Source organism: Rhinopithecus bieti, unplaced genomic scaffold (genome assembly GCF_001698545.2).
Source record: "Rhinopithecus bieti isolate Rb0 unplaced genomic scaffold, ASM169854v2 scaffold_33210, whole genome shotgun sequence".
Lineage (NCBI taxonomy): Eukaryota > Metazoa > Chordata > Mammalia > Primates > Cercopithecidae > Rhinopithecus > Rhinopithecus bieti.
In genome coordinates, this window is record NW_016814226.1 from 526,970 (window position 1) to 547,278 (window position 20,309).

Here is a 20,309-nt window from a genome sequence, read left to right on the forward strand (position 1 = left end):
AAAAAAAAAAAAAAAAAAAAAAAAGGGCCCTGGCCAGGCATGGTGGCTCATGCCTATAATCCCAGCACTTTCAGAGAACAAAGTGAAAGGATCACCTGAGCCCAGGAGTTTGAGACTAGCCTGGGCAACATGGAGAGAACCTGTCTCTACAAAAAAATACAAAAAATTAGCTGGGCATGGTGGTGCATGCCTATAGTTCCAGCTACCTCCAGGCTGAGGTGGGAGGATCCCCTGAGCCTGGGAGGTCAAGGCTGCAGTGAGCTGCGATGGTGCTGCTACTCTCCAGCCTGGACAGCAGCGACACTCTGTCTCTGAAATGTAAAATACAGTAATGTTCATTATACATATTTTGGCAAACAAGTAACATAGTGAACTTAGCATCATAAATCCTGCTGCCAAGGGTGGACTCTGGAATCCTGAGTGGCTGGCCTGTGGAGGGGCCTTCCACAGACGTCTCCACTGCCCTGTGCCTCAGGTCTCTGTTGGCAGACAGCCATAAGGTGGCATCGCTCCCTTGCAGGGTGAGGGTTCATGGCCAGTGTTGGGGTAAAGCTTGCCTGGCCTGGCATACAGCCATTTCCCTGGAAATGCTGGCTTTATGATTATGACTGTGGCTAATATCTTCATGCATTGGTTACAATTAAGAAAAAAAAAAATGCATATCTAGGCTGGGTGCAGTGGCTCACGCCTGTAATCCCAGCACTTTGGGAGGCCAAAGCAGGCAGATCATCTGAGGTCAGGAGTTCGAGACCAGCCTGGCCAACATGGTGAAACCCTGTCTCTACTAAAAATACAAAAATTAGCCTGGCATGGTGGCATGTGCCTATAATCCCAGCTCCTTGGGAGGTGGGAGGCTGAGGCGGGGGAATCCCCTGAACCTGGGAGGCGGGGGTTACAGTGAGCTGAGATCGTGTCATTGTATTCCAGGCTGGGCAACAGAGTGAGACTGTATTAAAAAAAAAAAAAAAAAGCGTATCTATATTATCCATTCTTTGCCAAAATTGGCGTCATTCTGTAGTCTATGTATATTCTGCTTTCTTCGTGTTACAGTGAGAACAACTTTTTCATCACTAAAAAGCCTTCAAAAGCTTGGTTTGTGAGGGGCCAGTCTTTAATAGTCCCTGGCTGCTGGGCACTGAGGTGGCTTCTGTGCTCACCCAGCTCCATGGATCCCAGGCCAGCAGCTGCCCCTTCTCCCTGGGGCCGGCTTTGCCCTTTGCCCTTTGCCCCTGCCGAAGCCTACATTCAGCACAGTCTCTGCTGACCCCCCTCTGCCCCCACTTGGCTGTCTCCATGTCCCCCGGACTGCTTGTCTCTCGCGTTCCCCTGGGGAGAAAGTGCTCACTGTTCTTCCTGTGGCATGTCCTCCCTGGTCCCCGGTCAGAGCGTCCCTTTCTGAGGTCCAGGCTCCCTCAGCCCCAGTCTGTGCCCACTCAGGGCCTCCCCAACCCCGTGCCTCCCTGGGTCCCAGCCCTCGCCCCAGCAGGCCTTGCTGCAAGTTGGCGGAACTAAATCCGGTTGTGTGGCTTCTTGTCTCAGACAAGAGCAGATGACCCCTGATTCTCCACCTAGAATCAGAGTGAGTGGGACCTTAACCCTTCATTTTTTGATGAGGCCAGGGTGGGAGCCATATTGCCACCGGGGCAGAGCCTGGCCCAGAGTGCACTGTGGCCCCAGGCAGGCTGCTGTCCATCTCCGGTGCATGGGGAAGGGGCGGTGGTTTTAGTGGGGCCCGTGTGGGGTGCTGAAACAGCTGTGTAGAGACGCTCCTTGCTGCTGTGCACTGAGCTGTGTTCAAGGTAGGTAAGCATTGATATCCCATTCTATCGAGGGGGAAACTGAGGCCCTGAGTTGATGTGATTTGCCTGAGGTCACAGTGAGGCAGTGAGGAAAGGGATCTGACCCAAACTCTGATACCAGTCACCAAATGAGTGAGTGAGTGAGTGAAAGGTGAATGTGAAGTGCTGGACTGTAAAGCACTGGCCTGGCAGAGCCCCCAGAGCTGGGACTTGGCCCAGGGAGGCAGGCTGGGAAGGCTTCTTGGTGGAGGGGACCCAAACTGGCCTCGGAAGAGGCAGCAGGGAGGAGGGGTCAGTGCCAGGAGACCCAAGGTCGAGGTGAGGGTGGACAAAGGTGAGGCCAGGCAGCTGGGGCAGGAGCAGGGCTGGAAATGTGTTCACTCAGCCACTCCTGCCCTGCACATCTCTGCGCCTCCTGATAAGCCAACTGGTTGACCTGTGGGTGACAGGCCTTTCGGGGATGCTGGAGGAGACACAGGCCTAACCCCGTGGCCTCAGGAATGCCCTCACCCAGGCTTGTCTTTTCTTTCAGAGCTCCCCTGAACAGCAGCTGCAGCAGCCATGGCCCCACCCTGGGTGCCCGCCATGGGCTTCACACTGGCGCCCAGCCTGGGGTGCTTCGTGGGCTCCCGCTTTGTCCACGGCGAGGGTCTCCGCTGGTACGCCGGCCTGCAGAAGCCCTCGTGGCACCCGCCTCACTGGGTGCTGGGCCCTGTCTGGGGCACGCTCTACTCAGCCATGGGGTAGGTGGGCGCGTGCGCTGGCCTGGGGATGAGCCTGGCCCTTTGCAAGGAGAGGCCTGGCCCAGGACAGAGGGTCTCCTCCAGGCGGGCCACGGGCCACGGCATGGTTTCCCCAGCCCCATTTGGCAAGCCAGGGTGGGGAAGCTGTGGGCCTGTTGATTGCACAACTGAACTTTCTCCTCCTGGGCCCCTGGGGGGATGGGTCAGATGCTCACCCCACCCTGGCATCCCTGCCATGTTCACAGCTCCAGGCGGAGGCCGGCTTAGTGTGTGAAGGTTGGCCTTGGGCAGCGGCATGGATGCTTTCTAAGATTAACAATGGCAGCGACAGCCCCAAGAGCAGCTCCTCTGTTGAACTCCTGCCCAATGCCAGGCTCATCTCATTCATACTCAATGCCCCCCCATGATAAGGGGCCTCCCAAGGACACAGGGCTTGCAAGTGTGGACCCCGCACAGCCCCCTTCAGGCTCAGTCTGGCCTGAGTCCCTTGGGACAAGACCAGGGGAATTCCATCTGGAAAGGACATGCTGGGAGGGACAGGGTGCCTCTTGGTGGCTGTAGAGGGGACTGCACCCAGGAGGTGGGGAACTGACTGCCTTCTGGAATGTTCCCTGCATACTGGTTCCGTATCAGCCCAATGCAGGGTGGGGACGCAGGTGCCAGGCACTCCAGGGGGCAGATAGCAGAGGCCAGGCCAGGCACCCAGCTTGATGGGAATAAGGCCCTGGAACCTGGGTGTCACCTGGGCCTCACCCCTTCCGGCCCAGGCCCTGCCCAGCCAGGCTCCCACTCTTTCCTGGCTCCAGTGTCCCCACCCTGCTTGGCCTTCCTATACCAACTGGTCCCAGCCTCTCTTTGGGGGAACTTTTTGGGGTTCCCTGTGGCTCTGGATAAGGCAAACCCCTCCTTAGTAGGTGAGAGCCAGGGCTCTGGCCCCAGCCGACCGGACTTTATCCACTGATGGCCTGTCAAGAGATCTCAGTCACTTCGCCGCCTGTGCCTCAGTCTCCTCACTGTAAAGGGGCTGCTGATACTGCCTGCCTTACAGCATTATCAGGAGGCTCAAATGAGTGAATGCTTGGGAAGTGGTAGGGCCTGGCTCCTGTGAGTGCTGGAGGGCATCGGCTACTGTTACTGGTGGTGCTACTGTTGCCCTGTGTTAATAGCTCCCATGACCAGGCCTCCCCCTGGACCTCAGCCTGCAGTCACAGACTGACTCGGGGTCTCACATCTGCCTCACAGCCTTTGCATGTCCTGTTTCCTCCCCTGAAAAACTCCTATTCATCCTTTAAGGCCCAGCCCAAATGTCCTATCCTCTATGCAGTGCTCTGGCTAGGTTAAGAGCCTCCTCTCTACCTATTCACACCATGTGCTTCCCCTTCATAGCAGTGACAGTGACAATAATGGCAGGTATTTATTGAGTGTCCTATATGCTGGGTATCGCATGAAGCACTGCCAGTGTGCTAATTAGAATCCCTACAGCAACCCTATGAAAAATGAAGGCCCAGAGAGGTCAGGCAACTTCCCTGAGATCACACAGCCGTCAGTGTTAGGTCACGCATGAGCCATCACTGTGTCACTCGGAGGTGGGCAAGCCTCCTGGCCTTGTTCCTGATGGTGCTCTGAACCGCGGCCTCTGTTTCAGGTACGGTTCCTACCTCGTCTGGAAAGAGCTGGGAGGCTTCACGGAGGAGGCTCTGGTTCCCCTGGGCCTCTACACCGGGCAGCTGGCCCTGAACTGGGCGTGGCCCCCCATCTTCTTTGGTGCCCGACAAATGGGCTGGGTAAGTGTGGCTACGGCATGTGTCCCTGATCCCTGGATCCAACCCTTGGAGGCCCTGGGGCATTACATATGACACTGGGCCAGTGTCTGTAGGCGGGGCCAGGGGAGGCCAAAGGCCATGTCTCTCTAGCTCTAAGCAGCCCACGCCCTGGAGCCTCCCCTCTACTGACTCTCCTTCAGTGAGGGAAGCTATTAAGGCAGAAGGGGTTGCAGGGTGGGTTTGGGGGCCACTGTAAAGGAAAACCCACATGAAGCCTGGTACTGTGTGGGCAGGGTCACTGGCCCCTCTACATGACAGCTGCTTCTTTTTTTTTTTTTTTTGAGACAGAATCTCACTCTCTCACCCAGGCTGGAGTGCAGTGGTGAGATCTCAGCTCAGTGCAACCTCCGCCTCCCAGGTTCAAGCAATTCTCCTGCTTCAGCCTCCTGAGTAGTTGGGACTACAGGCACATGCCACCATGCCTGGCTAATTTTTTTATTTTTAATAGAGACAGGGATTATTATTATTATTATTATTTTTTAGACAGTGTCTTGCTCTGTTGGCCAGCCTGGAGTGCAGTGGCACCATCTCGGCTCACTGCAAGCTCCGCCTCCTGGGTTCACGCCATTCTCTTGCCTCAGCCTCCCGAGTAGCTGGGACTACAGACACCCCCCACTACACCCGGCTAATTTTTTTTATTTTTAGTAGAGATGGCGTTTCTCTGTGTTAACCAGGGTCGTCTCGATCTCCTGACCTCATGATCCGCCCGCCTCAGCCTCCCAAAGTGCTGGGATTACAGGCATGAGCCACTGTGCCTGGCCTTAAGACAGGGTTTTACCATATTGGTTAGGTTAGTCTTGAACTCCTGACTTTAGGCGATCCACCCGTCTCGGCCTCCCGAAGTGTTGAGATTACAGGCGTGAGCCACTGTACCTGAAAAATAGCAGGTTTTTGTTTGGGCCTTGTAGTAATGCTGGAAGGTCAGCGCTGCCCTCAGTGGAGGCTCTGAGCTCAGAGAGGGGAAGGGACCTGCAAGACCTCTCTAAGCCACCACCGCACCCTTGAACAAACCGAGTTCACTTCAGGCATGTCACGTGCACCCCACACATGGCATGGGTCACGCAGGAGGACTGTTCCCATTTTACAGATGAGGAAACTGAGGCTGAGATGGGGGAGGGGCTTGGCCAGGTCACTCAAGGGTGGAGTGGGGGTGAGTGAGGCTCCTGACTCCCAAATCCAGCAGGAGTTGGGCAGTGGGACACGCACTTGGGTGGACGTGGTGCCTCAGGCCTCCCTGTCCTTCCTCCCCCAATCTCTGCAGGCCCTGGTGGATCTCCTGTTGGTCAGTGGGGCGGCAGCAGCCACTACTGTGGCCTGGTACCAGGTGAGCCCGCTGGCCGCCCGCCTGCTCTACCCCTACCTGGCCTGGCTGGCCTTCGCAACCACACTCAACTACTGTGTATGGCGGGACAACCGTGGCTGGCGTGGGGGCCGGCGGCTGCCAGAGTGAGTGCCCGGCCCACCAGGGACTGCAGCTGCACCAGCAGGTGCCATCAGTGATGGTGGCTGTCACGCTTTCACAACCACTGGGCCTGCTAGTCTGTCAGGGCCTTGGCCCAGGGGGTCAGCAGAGCTTCAGAGGTGGCCCCACCTGAGCCCCCACCCAGGAGCAGTGTCCTGCGCTTTCTGCATGCTCAGAGCATGTTCTCGGAACATGGAATTTTATAAGCTGAATAAAGTTTTTGACTTCCTTTACCATGGCCTTTTGCTTGGGTGGGACCCCGGCCACAGGGAAGAGGGGGAGCTGGGGCTGCACTGGAGCTCGTCTCTGCGGGATCTGCCTGGGCTGCCTTCTCCACACAGGGCTGGATCCGCCTGGGGCTGCCCCACGCTTCCTGGGATACTCCCGAAGCCCTGCAGGAGATGAACAGAGCAACCCTGGGTGCCACCCTGGAGCCCACACTGGTGCAGACCCAGCTGGGGCCATGGGCTTCGGCAGAGGGAGGGGGTCCTGTCCACTTCCCATGGCTTCCAGGATGCTCAGCCCGGGCCCTTGAATGGCTGGGCCCACAACCAGTGTCGAATGCCTAGTCCTGCCCAATGCGTGGCCCTCAGCTGGTTTTACCCAGGACAGAGCTGGGGGTGCTGACTGCCCCATCCCCCAGGGGCCCAGGCTTATGGCAGCTTCACTGCACCAGGGATAGCCCCACAAACACCCAGTTGGCTCAAGAGGGTGTCCGAGGCAGGAAAGGTTAGGTCCCGACTCCAGCAGACAGGGCCTCCTTGCTGGCCCAGAGCGGCCAGGATTGGAGGTGTCACAGCCACTCACTCCCTCACCCCGACTTCCAACTGGGCGACCCATGACCTCTCCAGGCAGCTGTCTGGAGTAAACGAGCCAAGAACCACACGCAGCCAAGAACCACACGCAGCGCTCCTCCATCCTGCTATTGGTCACCACATCCATGCAGCACTCAGCAACACAGCCTACGGCTCCCTCCCCGCGGCCAGGCCTGACCTGCTGGGCATTTTGTTTTTGGCGGCTAAGTTCATCCAAACTGGCAAAATGTTCATAGAGAGCTTGCCATCACTCAGCAGCCCGTGGCTGCTGCTTCCTCTCCTTTCTTCCCCCACTCCTGTGCCCTCTCCCGACCCGAACCTCAAACGCAACGTGATGTTCACAAAAGCTTGGACACAGTGGCTCACACCGGTAATCCCAGCACTTTGGGAGGCTGAGGCGGGAGGACTGCTTGAGGCAAGGTGTTTGAGACCAGCCTGGGCAACATACGGAGACTCTGTCTATACCATCCACTCTGGCGCACGCACACCACACCCACAGCTACACCCACACCCACATCCACACACACACACGAAAGAATGAACAGCTCAGGGAAAAGATGAGCAAAGACAGTCGACTGCATTCTTCTGACAGAAGGGATGGCTCCTGCCCAGGGGCTGAGCTGCTCCATCCTGACCCTCAGCCTCACGCTCCCTTGACTCTGGCAGAGTTTGATGCCCGACAGATCACACTCTGCAGGACCCAACAGCTTCGTGGCCACAGGCACTCAGCTGAGCTCTCAGCCCACGTGGCTTTCCTGATGCTCACCGGTGCAGAGGAGCCAGCTGGGGAGCCTCTGCGTATCCTTTTTATTAATTCTGAAGTTCTCCAAGACGCTCAGAGTTGAATTCCTCCAGAGCTCTGTGCAGACATTAATCCAAGCAGCGGATGGCAGAGAGGTCCTTGCTAGCAAGAAACTTACAGGCCAGGCTGTCTCCTGCTCCAGCATGCCAGTGAGCAGGTACCATCCCTGCAGGGCACAAGGGTATCCTTGGAAGTGTCAAGGGACACCTGAGTGCATGCCAGACACTTAGGGATTGGAGAAAGTGCAACCCAGACTTCTGCCATCTCCGCCCAACTCATGGGGTTGTTCATCTGTAGCAAATATCCCACATGGTTCCTGCTGGCCACAAAACACGCATTGCCACAAAAACGCCCTGGAAAAACGGGCGAGAAGAGAATGCATTTACCATTTCATCTGCCGGCTTCTTTTTAACAGCCTGGCGACGTTTCCCCTGCTCGTAATAGACAACATTACCCCCTTTTCTAAGCTGCTGTCATCCACTAGGGACTTAAGGCTTTGATGCTGAGTGGGTTTATTATTTTTTGAGACAGAGTCATGCTGTCGCCCAGGCTGGAGTGCAGTGGCGCGATCTTGGCTCACTGCAACCTCTGCCTCCCAGGTTCAAGTGATTCTCAGCTTCTAGAGTAGCCGAGATTACAGGTGCGTACCACCATGCCTGGCCAATTTTTGTATTTTTAGTAGGATGGGATTTCAATACATTGGGCAGCCTGGTCTCAAACTCCTGACCTCAAGTGATCCGCTTGCCTCGGCCTCCCACAGTGCTGGGATGACAGGTGTGAACCACTGTGCCTGGTCAATTCTGGCTTTGGATGGCTTCTTAACACAGATTGACGAGGCTGCAAATGAGTACCAGGAAGAAGTATTTAGTGGGATAAACATCTCCTGCCAACTGCCTCAGCACCTGGAGCTGGCTGGTCTTCCAGCTCATGGAGTCCCTGGGTCTCCATGTCCACCCTTCCTTAGGGATGTCCATTTGCAGTGAGCAGAGGTGCAAGGAGATGTGGGGACACAGAACAGCTATCTACAAGCACGGAAAGCCTGGACCATGTGGTCTTGATTCTGGGGGCTGTCCCAGCTGCTCCCTGGGCACCAGGTTTTAAGTGAGCTGGGAACCAGTGAGAGCACTGGCCGCTGAGCTGGACAGAGTTCATGTGGGCATCAGTCCTGAGGCCTCCCCTCGAAGGGAGGCTCAGGAGAGAAGCAGCGCAGTCCAGGCAGCCTGCCTCGGGGCCGCTCTGCCTTCTGAGTCTTTTTTTTTTTGAGACGGAGTCTCACTTTGTTGTCAGGCTGGAGTGCAGTGGCTCACTGCAACCCCCACCTCCCGGGTTCAAGCGTTTCTCCTGCCTCAGCCTCCCGAGTAGCTGGGACTACAGGCATGCACCACCATGCCCAGCAATTTTTTTTTTTTTTGTATTTTTAGTAGAGATGGGGTTTTACCATGTTGTCCAGGATGGTCTCGATCTCTTGACTTCGTGATCCGCCTGCCTCAGCCTCTCGAAGTGCTGGGATTACAGGCGTGAGTCACCATGCCTGGCCTGCCTTTTGAGTCTTAACCTCCTTGGTCACCATGTGGTGCTGCTGCCACCCACTGACAGTGTCCATGCACCTGCCCAGCAGGGGCCTGAGGGGCTCTGCAGATGCCCCAGTGGGCAGGGATTCTCACTGTCCCCACTCCAGGACAAGGAGGCAAGTGTGGGGAGGCCACTATCTCTAGGGCCACTAGGGCTGCGGGGCCACGCAAGGACTGAGGCTCCTGGCCAGCCTGGAAACAGATCCAGCACAGAGAAATCAGACTTTGGGGTGGAGGCCTGCAATCTAAAGGCCATCTTATTTCTTCTCCCACTTTTTCTGGGTGACTTCTTGGTATTTGGGGTTTTTCAGCGACAGCCGGGGTGACAGGCCAGGCTGAGCCTGTGGCTCCGGGGTCCAAAGAGAAAGGAGGGCAGAAGTAAGAGAAGATGGCCTTTATTGCAGCATGAACCAATAAAGGGGGACTGCATGTCAACAGCTCTCCAGGAGCTGCCAAAGGCGATGGGCCCGCCCTGCCCCTGCAACAGGCTCTCCAGGGGCTAGAGCATGGCTCCTCTCAGAAAGGGCAAGGTGTGCTTGTAAACAGGGGCCCAGACAACACGGAGAGAGGAGGCAGCATCACCGGGTGCAGCTTTGCTACAAGAAAGATAGTTCTTAATTTCAAAGAGGAGACACCGCCACACCTAGCCCTGCCCTCCCACGCACTGGAAGGCTCTGGAAGTAGCTCCCGCCTGCCTGGGAAGTTAGGCCACCCACTGCCCGTGAGCTGGGCCCAGGCACACTGCAGCCACACAAAAAGACTGGCAGCTGACTCCTAATTTCAGAAACACAATTAGAAAAGAACTAGAATTTTACATTTTTCTCCCATACATTAAAAAATAAGAAAAAGTCCACATTTTGACTGTAGACCCTGGTAGATGGCATCTGACTTTAACCTGAAGTTCTCCTTGGAACCCTTTTCTGTCAGTGCTCCGCCGTCCACCAGTCCCAGCCCCAAGCGCCCCTTGCCGAAGGATCCTGGCCCACCTCAAATGAGGGCGGGACTCCGCGGGGTGCCTAGCGAGCAGGGCAACCACTGGGAAGACAGATACTGACTTCCCTGTCGGGGTCTGTGACCCTCAGCAAACGGAGAAGTTAACGGTGGCCTCCTGCCAGGACCTCAGCAGGAGGTTTGCTGGTGAAGGTCCTGGGTGAGCTGGAATGGGTGATAAGGCAGGCTTGCCGGGTGGTGGCCTCAGGCTGCTCCTGGGCTCCCATCGCATAGAGCCCTGTGGGTGCAGTGTGGGGCCCCACACCCATCCCGAGGTCATCCTGATGCATAAGAGCAGAGACCCCGGAAGAGAAACCTGCCCAGTAGAACCCTGCTCCCGAGGACACCTTGTCTCACTCCACGGAACCCTTCTCCCAGCACCCCCTGGAAACACAGCAGCCAGGAACAAATTCTCCATGCCAGGGATGAAGCCCTTGGCTAACCTGGAGACTCATCAGTGCATGGATGGTGGTGAGGGGTGAGGGCAGGGCCTGGGGCGGTGCTCAGCCCCGGGGACACCATCACTGTCCTGCTCTGACCCACAGGTGGGAGGAGGACACTGCTCCCGGAGTATGAGGCCGGGAGGATGGCTTGGGAGGACAGAGGCCTGGGGCTGAGGCTATGCCCAGAGCTGGTGTGGGGAGGGGCATGGGGGCCTTTGCAGAAGCAGCTCAGAGAACCGAGGCTGGAATCCTGCCCCAAGCACAGGTTTTGGCGATAGCAAGTGCCTAGACAAGGCAGGTAACGTGGCAGCCGCTGGGCTGGTCCAGAAACAAGGTGCTGAAGACGTCGTTGAAGAAGGTGGGGTGGTACCTGCAGGCTCGCTCACAGTCGGGGTTGAAGTTCACCTCCAGGATCTGCGGCTGCATCACCCGCTTTCCTGACGGCAAAGAGCGCAGCAGAGTGTGAAGGCTCGTTGGCTTCACTCTGCAGGGGCAAGGGCCTGGGGACCCAGGAAAGGCTAGGGAGGCCGTGAACCTGGGCCCTGATTCCCAGGGGATGAGCAGGGCAACCCCGGACCTAGAACTTGGGTCTCTTGACTTTGCTGGGGAGGCCTGGCCTGACATCTCCTTCTCCAGGAGAGGCCAGGGCTGCCTCTAGCTCTAGGGATGACAGCCTGGCCCTTTAAGCTTGGATGTTCAGTTTAGTCAAAACAAAGTGGACATGCAGCAGCGGTGGAGAGTGTGTGGCTCTGGCACAGGGGAGGCCGGCCAGGGTGGTGTGGGTTGGGGTCAGGGTGCCTTTCACACGGGTCTCCTGTCCTGTGGGCTCTTCCCCGACACAGAGGCCCAACCTGCAGCTCGTCCCCTACAGTTTCTGCACCGCAGGTACTTCCCTTCCCTGTGGGCTGAGCCTGGGCTTTCCCCAACCCAGATTCCTGGCTGATTCAAGCCAGAGGACAGCCTGGGGCAGCCCCCTGCCTTCTCCAGGCATGTGGCTGGCTGGCAGAGGGGGCGCCTGCTGGTTTGGATCAGGAGATGGGGCGCCCCTCTTACCATGTGGGCCGTTGTCCCACTTCAGCATGAGGTCGACGGCATACATGGCCCGGGATGAGGGGTAGTCGCAGAGGCCCAGGGGCGGCGGCTTGGCACAGGCCACCTGGAACAGCTCCGTGAAGGCCCGGAAGATCTCAGCCTGGGGACCCAGGAGGCTGAGTTACGAGGCCTGCTCAGAACAGCCTCTCAATAGGGGGTTTGCTGCCCCTGTCCAAGCTCCGGGCCCCACACAGTCCAAGTCACCCCTTCCCACATCTTCATGTCTCTAGACCTCACCACGGCCACCTCCACCCAGCACCTGCCCTCTTACTCCTGGCGCCCACCTTCTGGGAATCTGCCCATCTCCTGCCTCGGCCCCCCTGTTGCTCCCCACTGCCCCAAGGAGCTCCACACAGCACCCAGAATGCTGCTGGCGGACATGGGGGCCCGGCCTACGTCTCCAGATGACTGGGATTCCGGGGTCAGGCAGTGCTGCCACCCTCTGGCCATCCCAGGGGTGCCCCACAAGCCCCTCCAGCTCCCTCCCTCTCAAGAGCACCCACAAACGCCCAGGGTGGAAGGGAGGGGAGCCCACGCTGTCTCGCTAGCCTCTGGGGAGAAGGACCAATTGCAGAGGACAAAGGTCCCTCCCAGCCCACACCAGCCGAGAGGGAGGAGAGCAGCTCCTGCAGGCCCCCAGCCCGGGACCCGCCCCACTGGCCTGCAATGGTGTGCGGGACATGACTTACCTGGACACCCGTCCAGGGAAATTCTGGGTATTGCTTCTCAAACTCAGGGATGAACTCTTCACAGTGCACCTGCAACAAACACAGGGCCCATCACGCTCCGCACAGGCCCATCATCATGCTCCGCACAGAGTCCAAATCACACTCCGCACAGTGTCCAAATCACACTCCGCACAGTGACCAAATCACGCTCCGCAGAGTCCAAATCACGCTCCACAGAGTCCAAATCACGTAGGGCCCATCGCGCCCGCACACAGGACCCATCATTGTGCTCCACACAGGGCCCATCATCGCGCTCCGCACAGGTCCTGCCGGGCCGGGGAGCAGGCAGCCTGCCACTGCCTGGACCAGGAGCTTCTGACATTGGGTGGGGGTTCCAGGAGCAGGCAGCCAGCCCCAGCCCCTCAGGGTCCAAACAGGAGGTAGGAGATGGAGTCTGGGCTCTGAGTCTTACTGCGTGACTCTGGACAAACGGATTAACTTCTCTGAGCTTGTTTCCTCCTCCGTGAAGTGGAAAAATGTGCCCTGCCCAGTAAACTGACTTTGCCAGGCGGCTGTGAGGCTCACGCGAGACACTGAACATCGAGAGCTCCAGAAACTGCACGGCCTGAGCCGGCACCCACCCTCACACTCAGCTCAGCACAGTGCGAAGGAGGCGGAGCTCAGAAACCCCCGCGGGGCCCGCCTGTGCCCTGGCTCAGCACCAGCTCAGAGTGCTTGAGGGACACAAAATCTTTTTGGCCTCAAGACTTTACCCAAAACACACCCGATGAAGGTGGCAGTTGGCTCAGGTTTCTCCCAGTAAAGGACAAGCCAGGAAAGGCCCCTATGGAAGCCCGCCATCCACGCCGTGCTGGACGCACATCCCCAGGCACAGGGCTCCAGGAGAGGGCTCTTGGGATGACCCCCGCAGTACAGAAGGCAGGGGGTCGGCACCTGAGGGCGACTTCCTACAACGTCCTGGGGCCTGCTGGGGGCTCTGGGTCCTAGGGAGTAGGCTTCAACACAGGCAAGGATAAGAGGGACAGAAGCAACAGGACCTCTGGGTCCCTGTGAGGAGTATGTGCTGGTACAGTCACCAGGGCATGGCAGGGCCCTTTCTCCAAGTCCTCCTAGAGGACTCCTCAGACTTGGGCATGGACAGGTGCCTCCACGCGTGTTCACGTGCCACGGTTTATTAGCGAAGACCTCGGATAACCACCTGCAGCCACACTTAGCAACAACCCTTAGCCTCAAAACACACCACTCAGCCAACAAAGCAAGCTGCAGAAGGATCCGTTCCATAAGATGGTATTTACATAAAAACCTAAGTAGGAGGCAGGGCGTGGTGGCTCATGCCTGTAATCCCAGCACTTTGTGGAGCCGAGGCAGGTAGATTGCTTGAGTCCAGGAGTTTGAGACAAGCCTGGGCAACATGGCGAAACCCCGTCTCTACTAAAAATACAAAAAAATTAGCTGGGCGTGGAGGTGCGTGCCTGTAGTCCCAGCTACTTTAGGGGGCTGAGGCAGGAGGATGGCTTGAGCCCAGGAGACTTGAGATTGCAGTGAGCTGAGATCACGCCTCTGCACTCCAGCCTGGGTGACAGAGTGAGACATTGTCTCTCAACAAAACAAAACAAAAAACCTAAGTAAGCAAAACAGCAGCTTGAATGGTCAGGGACATACTCGTGCTGAAAAGAATCAAGACATGCCTGGGAATGACAGGCGCACAATTCAGGAGCCAGGGAGCGCTGGGGCTGGCTGCATGGGGAACCCGGGGCGCCTGCAAGGCTGGTGATAGGCAGGGTGGGGTAGGTGTTTTGTGCATCTGAAACACTCATTAACCAGTCAGGTCACAGAGGCCTTCCAGGACTTCCTTTCTTCCTTCCTGTACCCAGAGCTGGCCTCTTGCTTCTGTGGAGGCTGTGCCTACCTGTCCCCATGCACTGGCTGGCCAGCTCTGGTTTCTCGCCCCCACCTTGGAAGGGCCTTTGTCCAGATGCCCCTGAGCTCCAGGTGCTCAGATGGTGGAGCTGCCATTCACTGAGTGCCCACTGCACAGGGCACTGCTCAGCACTGTGCACCAGGGAGGAAAGGAGGTCCTAGACCCAGGCAGGGTCACGGGCCAGCAGGCAGCTGGACCAGGTGGGGCCTCTCAGCACATGCATCTCTGTGCCTCCCGGCCCTGCCTGCCCTGGCGCTCACACGGTGGTGTGCTTTTCCGGTTGAAGTGGCGGTGAGGATTAAGCCCTGGCTGGGAACACACTGTCTCAACCTGCTGCTGGACACATCCCCTTGTGTCCGCATCATCTCAAACACAGTGAGTACCCGGAGGCCTATCTGAGACAACACAGAACCCAGCCCGGCTCATCATGGCAATGCTAACAATCACCTTCCATAGCAGGAACTCAGGAGGTGGCTCCTGGGACCGGCCCGTGTGCCAGTCCTCCCAGGAGGCAGTGTGGGCGGGGTGGGGTCTGGGTGTGCCCTGGCCTCCGTGTGAACCTGCTCTGCACCTCCCTCAGGCCCTACCTGCTTCAGCACCACGTCCGGGTCGTAGTTCATGACTGTGAAGTGCTTCTCGTAGTCATCTAGGTCATTGAGTGCGAAGGCCCTGGAAGACAAGCGCGTGTGGGTTCTTGAGCCAGCCTTGTCCCTGCGAGGGAGGTGCCACCCACTCAACCTTCCCAGCTAGGGGCTCAGCGCTTGGGGCAAGACCACCTGATGCCCAGGCAGGAGCCTGCTCCCTTGTTTGTGTGGGTGGGAGAGCCCCACGGCCTCACTGAGCTGGGGTGGAGGTGAGTGAGATACTAGCTGTGAAGTCTCTGCAGGTGCATAAAAACAGCACCTGGTTCTCACGTTGGTGCCCATTTTACAAAGAATGTTCACATCCATTACTGTGGGCAATGCCAGAACTCTGATGTGGGCAGGGCAGGTCACCGCCAACTACCACGAAGGGAGGCAAGCTCCAAGGGCCGCTTGCGGGGTGAGTGATGGAGGGCACCTTCCAACTACACTTTCTGATTCCAAAAAGGGCCCATCGCCCACCCGCTACCTCCACCCGGTCCCCCAGCTTCCTGACCCTGGACCCAGCCAGCCCTCCACTTACCGGTTGGAGAACCGCAGCCAGAACACATCATACACGAACAATCGCAGGGGCTTCACCGACCGCAGCAGCACGATGTAGCGGACGTCAAACTTCACCTTTCCCACGTCTTCTCGAAGGAACAATACAGGACTTTCAATGTACTTGGACACAACCTGGAGGACACAGGCTCAAGCTCACTGGTGGCCCTCGTCTCCCCTCTGCTGGGCCAGGACACAGGCGCGAGCTCACTGGTGGCCCTCGTCTCCCCTCTGATGGGCCAGGACAGAGCACTGTGGGGCTCCCGAGCACACAAAACCACGCAGGGGGCAGAGACAGGGCTGCACTTTACTCCTCCTTCTGCCTTTTCAAACCTGCCAAGGTTGCCACAAAGTCTTTTTTTATTTTGAGACAGTCTCGCTCTGTCGCCCAGGCTGGAGTGCAGTGGCGTGATCTGGGCTCACTGCAAGCCCCGCCTCCCGGGTTCAGGCCATTCTCCCGCCTCAACCTCCCGAGTAGCTGGGACTACAGGTGCCCGCCACCATGCCCAATTAAGTTTTTGTATTTTTAGTAAAGACAGGGTTTCACTGTGTGGGCCAGGATGGTCTCGATCTCCTGACCTTGTGATCTGTCCGCCTCGGCCTCCCCAAGTGCTGGGATTATAGGTGTGAGCCACTGTGCCCATGCCCGGCCCTTTTTTTTTGAGACAGTTTCATTCTGTCACCCAGGCTGGAGTGCAATGGCACAATCTCAGCTCACTGCAACCTCTGCCTCCCAGCTTCAAGTGATTCTCCTGCCTCAGCCTCCCAAGTAGCTGGGATTACAGGTGCCCGCCACCACCCCCAGCTAATTTCTGTATTTTTAGTAGAAAGGGGTTTCTCCATGTTGGCCTGGCTGGTTTCGAACTCCTGACCTCAGGTGATCTGCCCACCTTGGCCTCCCAAAGTGCTGGGATTACAGGCGTGAGCCACCGTGCTCTGCAGCAAAGTCTTTATATCCATTTTTAATTGAAATGGAATATAAATTCTCACCCATAATTCCATCCACCCCCACCCCACAGCCTGAAGTCTCCATTACAATCATCCTTGTGATGCATTTCCTGCCAGCCCCTGACAAGGTATACAGCCCAGGCAGATTCTGTGCCCTGCAATACTGCCTCTGGATGTCCCCTCACCACGAATCTTTACCACGGCTCTGAGAGGCTCCTTGTCCAGGCTCAGTCACCTCATCCTGCTGGGCAGCCATACCTGGCACACTATGTGGTAGGGACTTGGAGGAGAGACACACCCAGGACAATTCTTTTTTTAAAGACAGGGTCTTGCTCTGTCGCCCAGGGTGGAGTGCAGTGGCACGATCACAGCTCACTGCAGCCACAATCCCCTGGGCTCAAGTGTTCCTCCTCCGCTTCCCAGAGTGCTGAGATTATAGGTGTAAGCCACCTTGCCCAGCCTGGACATGTCCATGAGGACCATGACACTTGGTCCCCTCTGCCCCGGGGCTCTTGGGCTGCAGGGCCCACCTTTGGGGTGCTCTCTCGGTGCCGGATGATGCTGTGCAGGCTCTTGGTGACGTGGGTGTCCAGGCTGCGAGCCAGGTTCCAGGGTTTGCAGATCCAGTGGTTGTCCTCGCCCCTGGGGAGCAGAAGGGCTGTCTGGGTGGCACCTGGGGCCTGTGTTCCCAGATGGTGCCACCCCAGGACACAGCGGCAGAAGTGGGTGGCCCACTTCTCCTTGGGAGCTGAGTGGGCACAGAGAGGAGCTGTCAGAGGCAGGGGCTTGGGGAACGAGGAGGGGTTCCCAGGGAGCTGCGCTGTGGTGGAGAGGACAGCCCCAGCAAAAGCCTGGAGAGGCCCTGCAGTCCATGAGGCCAGCTGTGACATTTGGGGCCCAGAGCTCGGCTCCCGCACCACGGTTTCCACAGTGGGTGCTCACAGAGCACAAAGGTGGACACAGAGGCTGCGCTGGGGGAAAGGGCCATAGAGCGTGCCAATGCTGTGTCTGAGACTTACCACCTCTCCCGCTGCTGGAAGTAGCTGACAAACTGGGGCAGCTCGGTGCGCAGGTTGAAGGTTCGGGGCAGCCAGGCTGGGCCCTCGGGGCCGCCGGCCCGGCGCGCTATGGAGGCCAGGCAGTCCTTGACAGTCAGCAGGTTCTCGCAGGGGAACTGGTTCAGCAGCACGCCCGGCCTCTCCTGGCTGAGTTTCCTGCAGGGTGGAGGCAGGTGCGCCAGCTCAAGGGGAGGCCGGCAGTGCCTAGAGGCCCTGACTGGGAGGACTCCTGTGGCCAGAGGTGCCCTCACCTGTAGTCCTTGAAGTGTGAGAAGTTGAACAGGATGTCGGCGTCTGCCTCACTCTGGGTGAGGGTGAAGCGCGGGTGGGTGAGGCTGCTGGCCACCTGCTGCACGTCCGTGTAGACCCTGTGGGGAGAGCCCGAGCTGGGTGACCCCGGCTCCGAAGTGTCCAAGTGGGACTCCAGCACCAGCCCTAGCTCAGGGACTCCCCTCCCTGTTTTGAAGTTAATGTGGCAGAGGTGAGTCCTGGGTTCGAGTCACGATGTTGGACAGTCCAGGTTCAGAACCTGCTTCCTCCGATCTGCCAAGGGAGGGGGGCAACCCGTACCCTTGTGACTCCTGGTTCCTCATCTTCAGGACTGGACCACACCGTCCACCTCACATTTGTCGTTAAAATTAAATGGCATAATGTGGGTGTTTATTATGTGCTAGTTCTTTCCTCTCACATGGAAAAAGGATGAACCCAGGGCCTCCAGTCTCACACGGGCACACCAAGGGCCTCCATGAGGAGGTGGAGGGACCTTAGGCCCCAGCCACGTCACCACCAGACTCATGTCTCAGCAAGAGCCCCTGGGCTGCCCGGCTGGGGCAGAAGCCAGCAGGGAGGAAAGCCCTCAGGCCCGGTGGAGGGGACAGAGTGGAGCAGGCTGCCTGTTCCTGGCTGGACCAAATTTAGGCAGCCAAGGGGAGTATCTGGGAGCCTCAGGGAGGGGCTCCTGTGAAGGCTAAGGCAGAACCTGCTCTGCATCTCTGGGTCCTCACCTGTGCCTGTTTCCACAAGGTGTCCAGCCTGGACCTGCTGGCCTGGCCTTCCTTAACTCACCAGCCACACCTGCAGCCTCTCGGCAGGGGCCCCTCCTGGCAGCCTGGGTGGCTGTTGTAGGTGCCCAGCATGTTCCCAGCCAGCAAAGGCTCCCTGCTTTGGGGAGGGCTGGCACGCACAGGCCTGGCTGGTGTCGGGTTCCAGGACTGGATGAGCATGGTATCCGGGTAAGCGGAGCAGCCCCATGGCATGCAGGGTTGGTAACGGACCCCCTGGTGCCCAGGGAATGGGGTGGGATGGGGACCGGTGTGGCCAACGCTTCTGCCCAGGGGACCCTTTACCCACTGCCAGCATTTCCATGGCCTATTCCTATTTTTAACTTTCAAGGATGTTTTTATTTTATTTTTTTTTTAAGAAGGAGTCTTGCTCTGTAGCCCAGGCTGGAGTGCCGTGGCCTGATCTCAGCTCACTGCAGGAAGAGGCTTCAAACGATTCTTCCTCCTCAGCCTCCCGAGAGTAGCTGTGATTACAGGCGCCCGCCACCGTGCCATACTTTTTTTTTTGTGTGTATTTTTAGTAGAGATGGGGTTTCACCATGCTGGCCAGGCTGGTGTTGAACTCCCGACCTCAGGTGATCTGCCTGGCTGGGCCTCCCAAAGTGCTGGGATCACAGGTGTGAGCCACTGCTCCTGGCCTCATGGGTGAGGTGTGAAACCTGGGAGGCGGAGGTTGCCGTGAGCTGAGATTGTGCCACTGCACTCCAGCCTTGGTGACAGAGGGAGACTCTGTTTCAAAAAAAAAAAAAAAAAAAAATCTCCGGAAAGCCCTGCTCACTCTTGCACTTTCCGCAGCATTTTCTCTGGGATCCCAAGAACTCCACTCCCTGCCCTTGTCACTGCAGCGCCCAGGACACAGCTGACTTGCTGTGTGCTATGCGCCAAGCACTGTTCTGGGGCTGTGGGAACCACGAAGCGTGGGAGACGGCGATTGGGGACACGTCTCAGGCCAAGGAGTGGGGCTACGCACTTGAAGATGTGGTCGTGGGGGTGCACTACGGGATTGACGTCAAGTGGCAGCTTCTCCTTGTTTTCCTCCAGAATGGCCTAGAAGGAAACACACCGGAGGTAGAGATGAGGTCAAGGAAGGGAGGGGAAGGCCGGGCGTGGTGGCTCTTTCCCATAATCCCAGCACTTTGAGAGGCCAAGGCAGGTGGATCGCATGATGTCAAGAGTTCAAGACCAGCCTGGCCAACATGGCAAAACCCCGACTCTACTAAGAATATAAAAATCAGGAGGCTGAGGCAGGAGAATCGCTTGAACCCAGGAGGCAGAGCTTGCAGTGAGCCAAGATCATGCCACTACACTCCAGCTTGGGAAAGAGTGTGAGACTCCATCTCAAAAAAAAAAAAAAAAAAGAAAAGGAAGAGAGGGAGGGGACACCTGCCTGGCGTCAGGTTCTATGGCTTCACGGGGCGTATGGCTGCTCCTCCCTCCCAACACCCCAAAGCCTCTAACCACCCCCTCACCCCAGGATTCTGGGGCTCCAGGCCCCAAAAGAACCAGGTAAACATTGCTGCACATCTTCTCAACGCTACCTCGAAATCACACGGGGAAAGAAGGTGCTAAACTCCTCCTGGGAAGAGCTGCTTAGTCCTAGGAGCCCCGAGGGCTGTCCGGAGCTTCAGCAGTGTGATGATTTAAAACATGCCCATGTGCTGCACATGGTGGCTCAAGCCAGTAATGCCTGTACTTTGGGAAGCTGAGATGGAAGACTGCCTGAGCCCAGGCGTGTAGGAACAGCCCGGGCAACACACTGAGACCCCGTCTCTACAGAAAAATTAAATAATTCGCGGGGCTTGGTGGCCGTTGCCTGGAATTCCAGCTACTTGGGAGGCTGAGGCAGGAGGAATGCCTGAACCCAGGAATTAGAGGTGGCAGTTAGCTAGGATGATGCCACTGTACTCTAGC

At 57.6% G+C, this 20,309-nt stretch overlaps 2 protein-coding genes across 6 annotated transcripts in view; one reads left to right on the forward strand and one right to left on the reverse strand.

Moving 5' to 3' along the window:
• Window positions 1-6,060, forward strand: part of TSPO (translocator protein) — a 12,307-nt gene extending 6,247 nt beyond the window's left edge. For all 3 annotated transcript variants that reach the window (XM_017850019.1, XM_017850020.1, XM_017850021.1), the window contains 3 exons: window positions 2,332-2,542; window positions 4,188-4,326; window positions 5,627-6,060. In XM_017850019.1, coding sequence (XP_017705508.1) covers window positions 2,361-2,542; window positions 4,188-4,326; window positions 5,627-5,815 — 510 coding nt within the window. In that variant the 5' untranslated portion in view covers window positions 2,332-2,360 and the 3' untranslated portion in view covers window positions 5,816-6,060. The remainder of the gene's footprint in view (window positions 1-2,331; window positions 2,543-4,187; window positions 4,327-5,626) is intronic.
• Window positions 5,998-20,309, reverse strand: part of TTLL12 (tubulin tyrosine ligase like 12) — a 23,588-nt gene continuing 9,276 nt past the window's right edge. Inside the window, exons 6-15 of one of the 3 annotated variants that reach the window (XM_017850015.1) lie at window positions 19,369-19,445; window positions 17,589-17,705; window positions 17,299-17,493; window positions 16,810-16,921; window positions 15,315-15,466; window positions 14,738-14,819; window positions 12,230-12,298; window positions 11,502-11,640; window positions 10,819-10,885; window positions 5,998-6,219 (exon numbers count right to left, since the gene is read on the reverse strand). In XM_017850015.1, coding sequence (XP_017705504.1) covers window positions 6,000-6,219; window positions 10,819-10,885; window positions 11,502-11,640; window positions 12,230-12,298; window positions 14,738-14,819; window positions 15,315-15,466; window positions 16,810-16,921; window positions 17,299-17,493; window positions 17,589-17,705; window positions 19,369-19,445 — 1,230 coding nt within the window. In that variant the 3' untranslated portion in view covers window positions 5,998-5,999. Of the gene's footprint in view, window positions 6,220-9,394; window positions 10,886-11,501; window positions 11,641-12,229; window positions 12,299-14,737; window positions 14,820-15,314; window positions 15,467-16,809; window positions 16,922-17,298; window positions 17,494-17,588; window positions 17,706-19,368; window positions 19,446-20,309 lie in introns of those variants that run through there. The other 2 variants (XM_017850016.1, XM_017850018.1) reach the window with 2 other exon arrangements.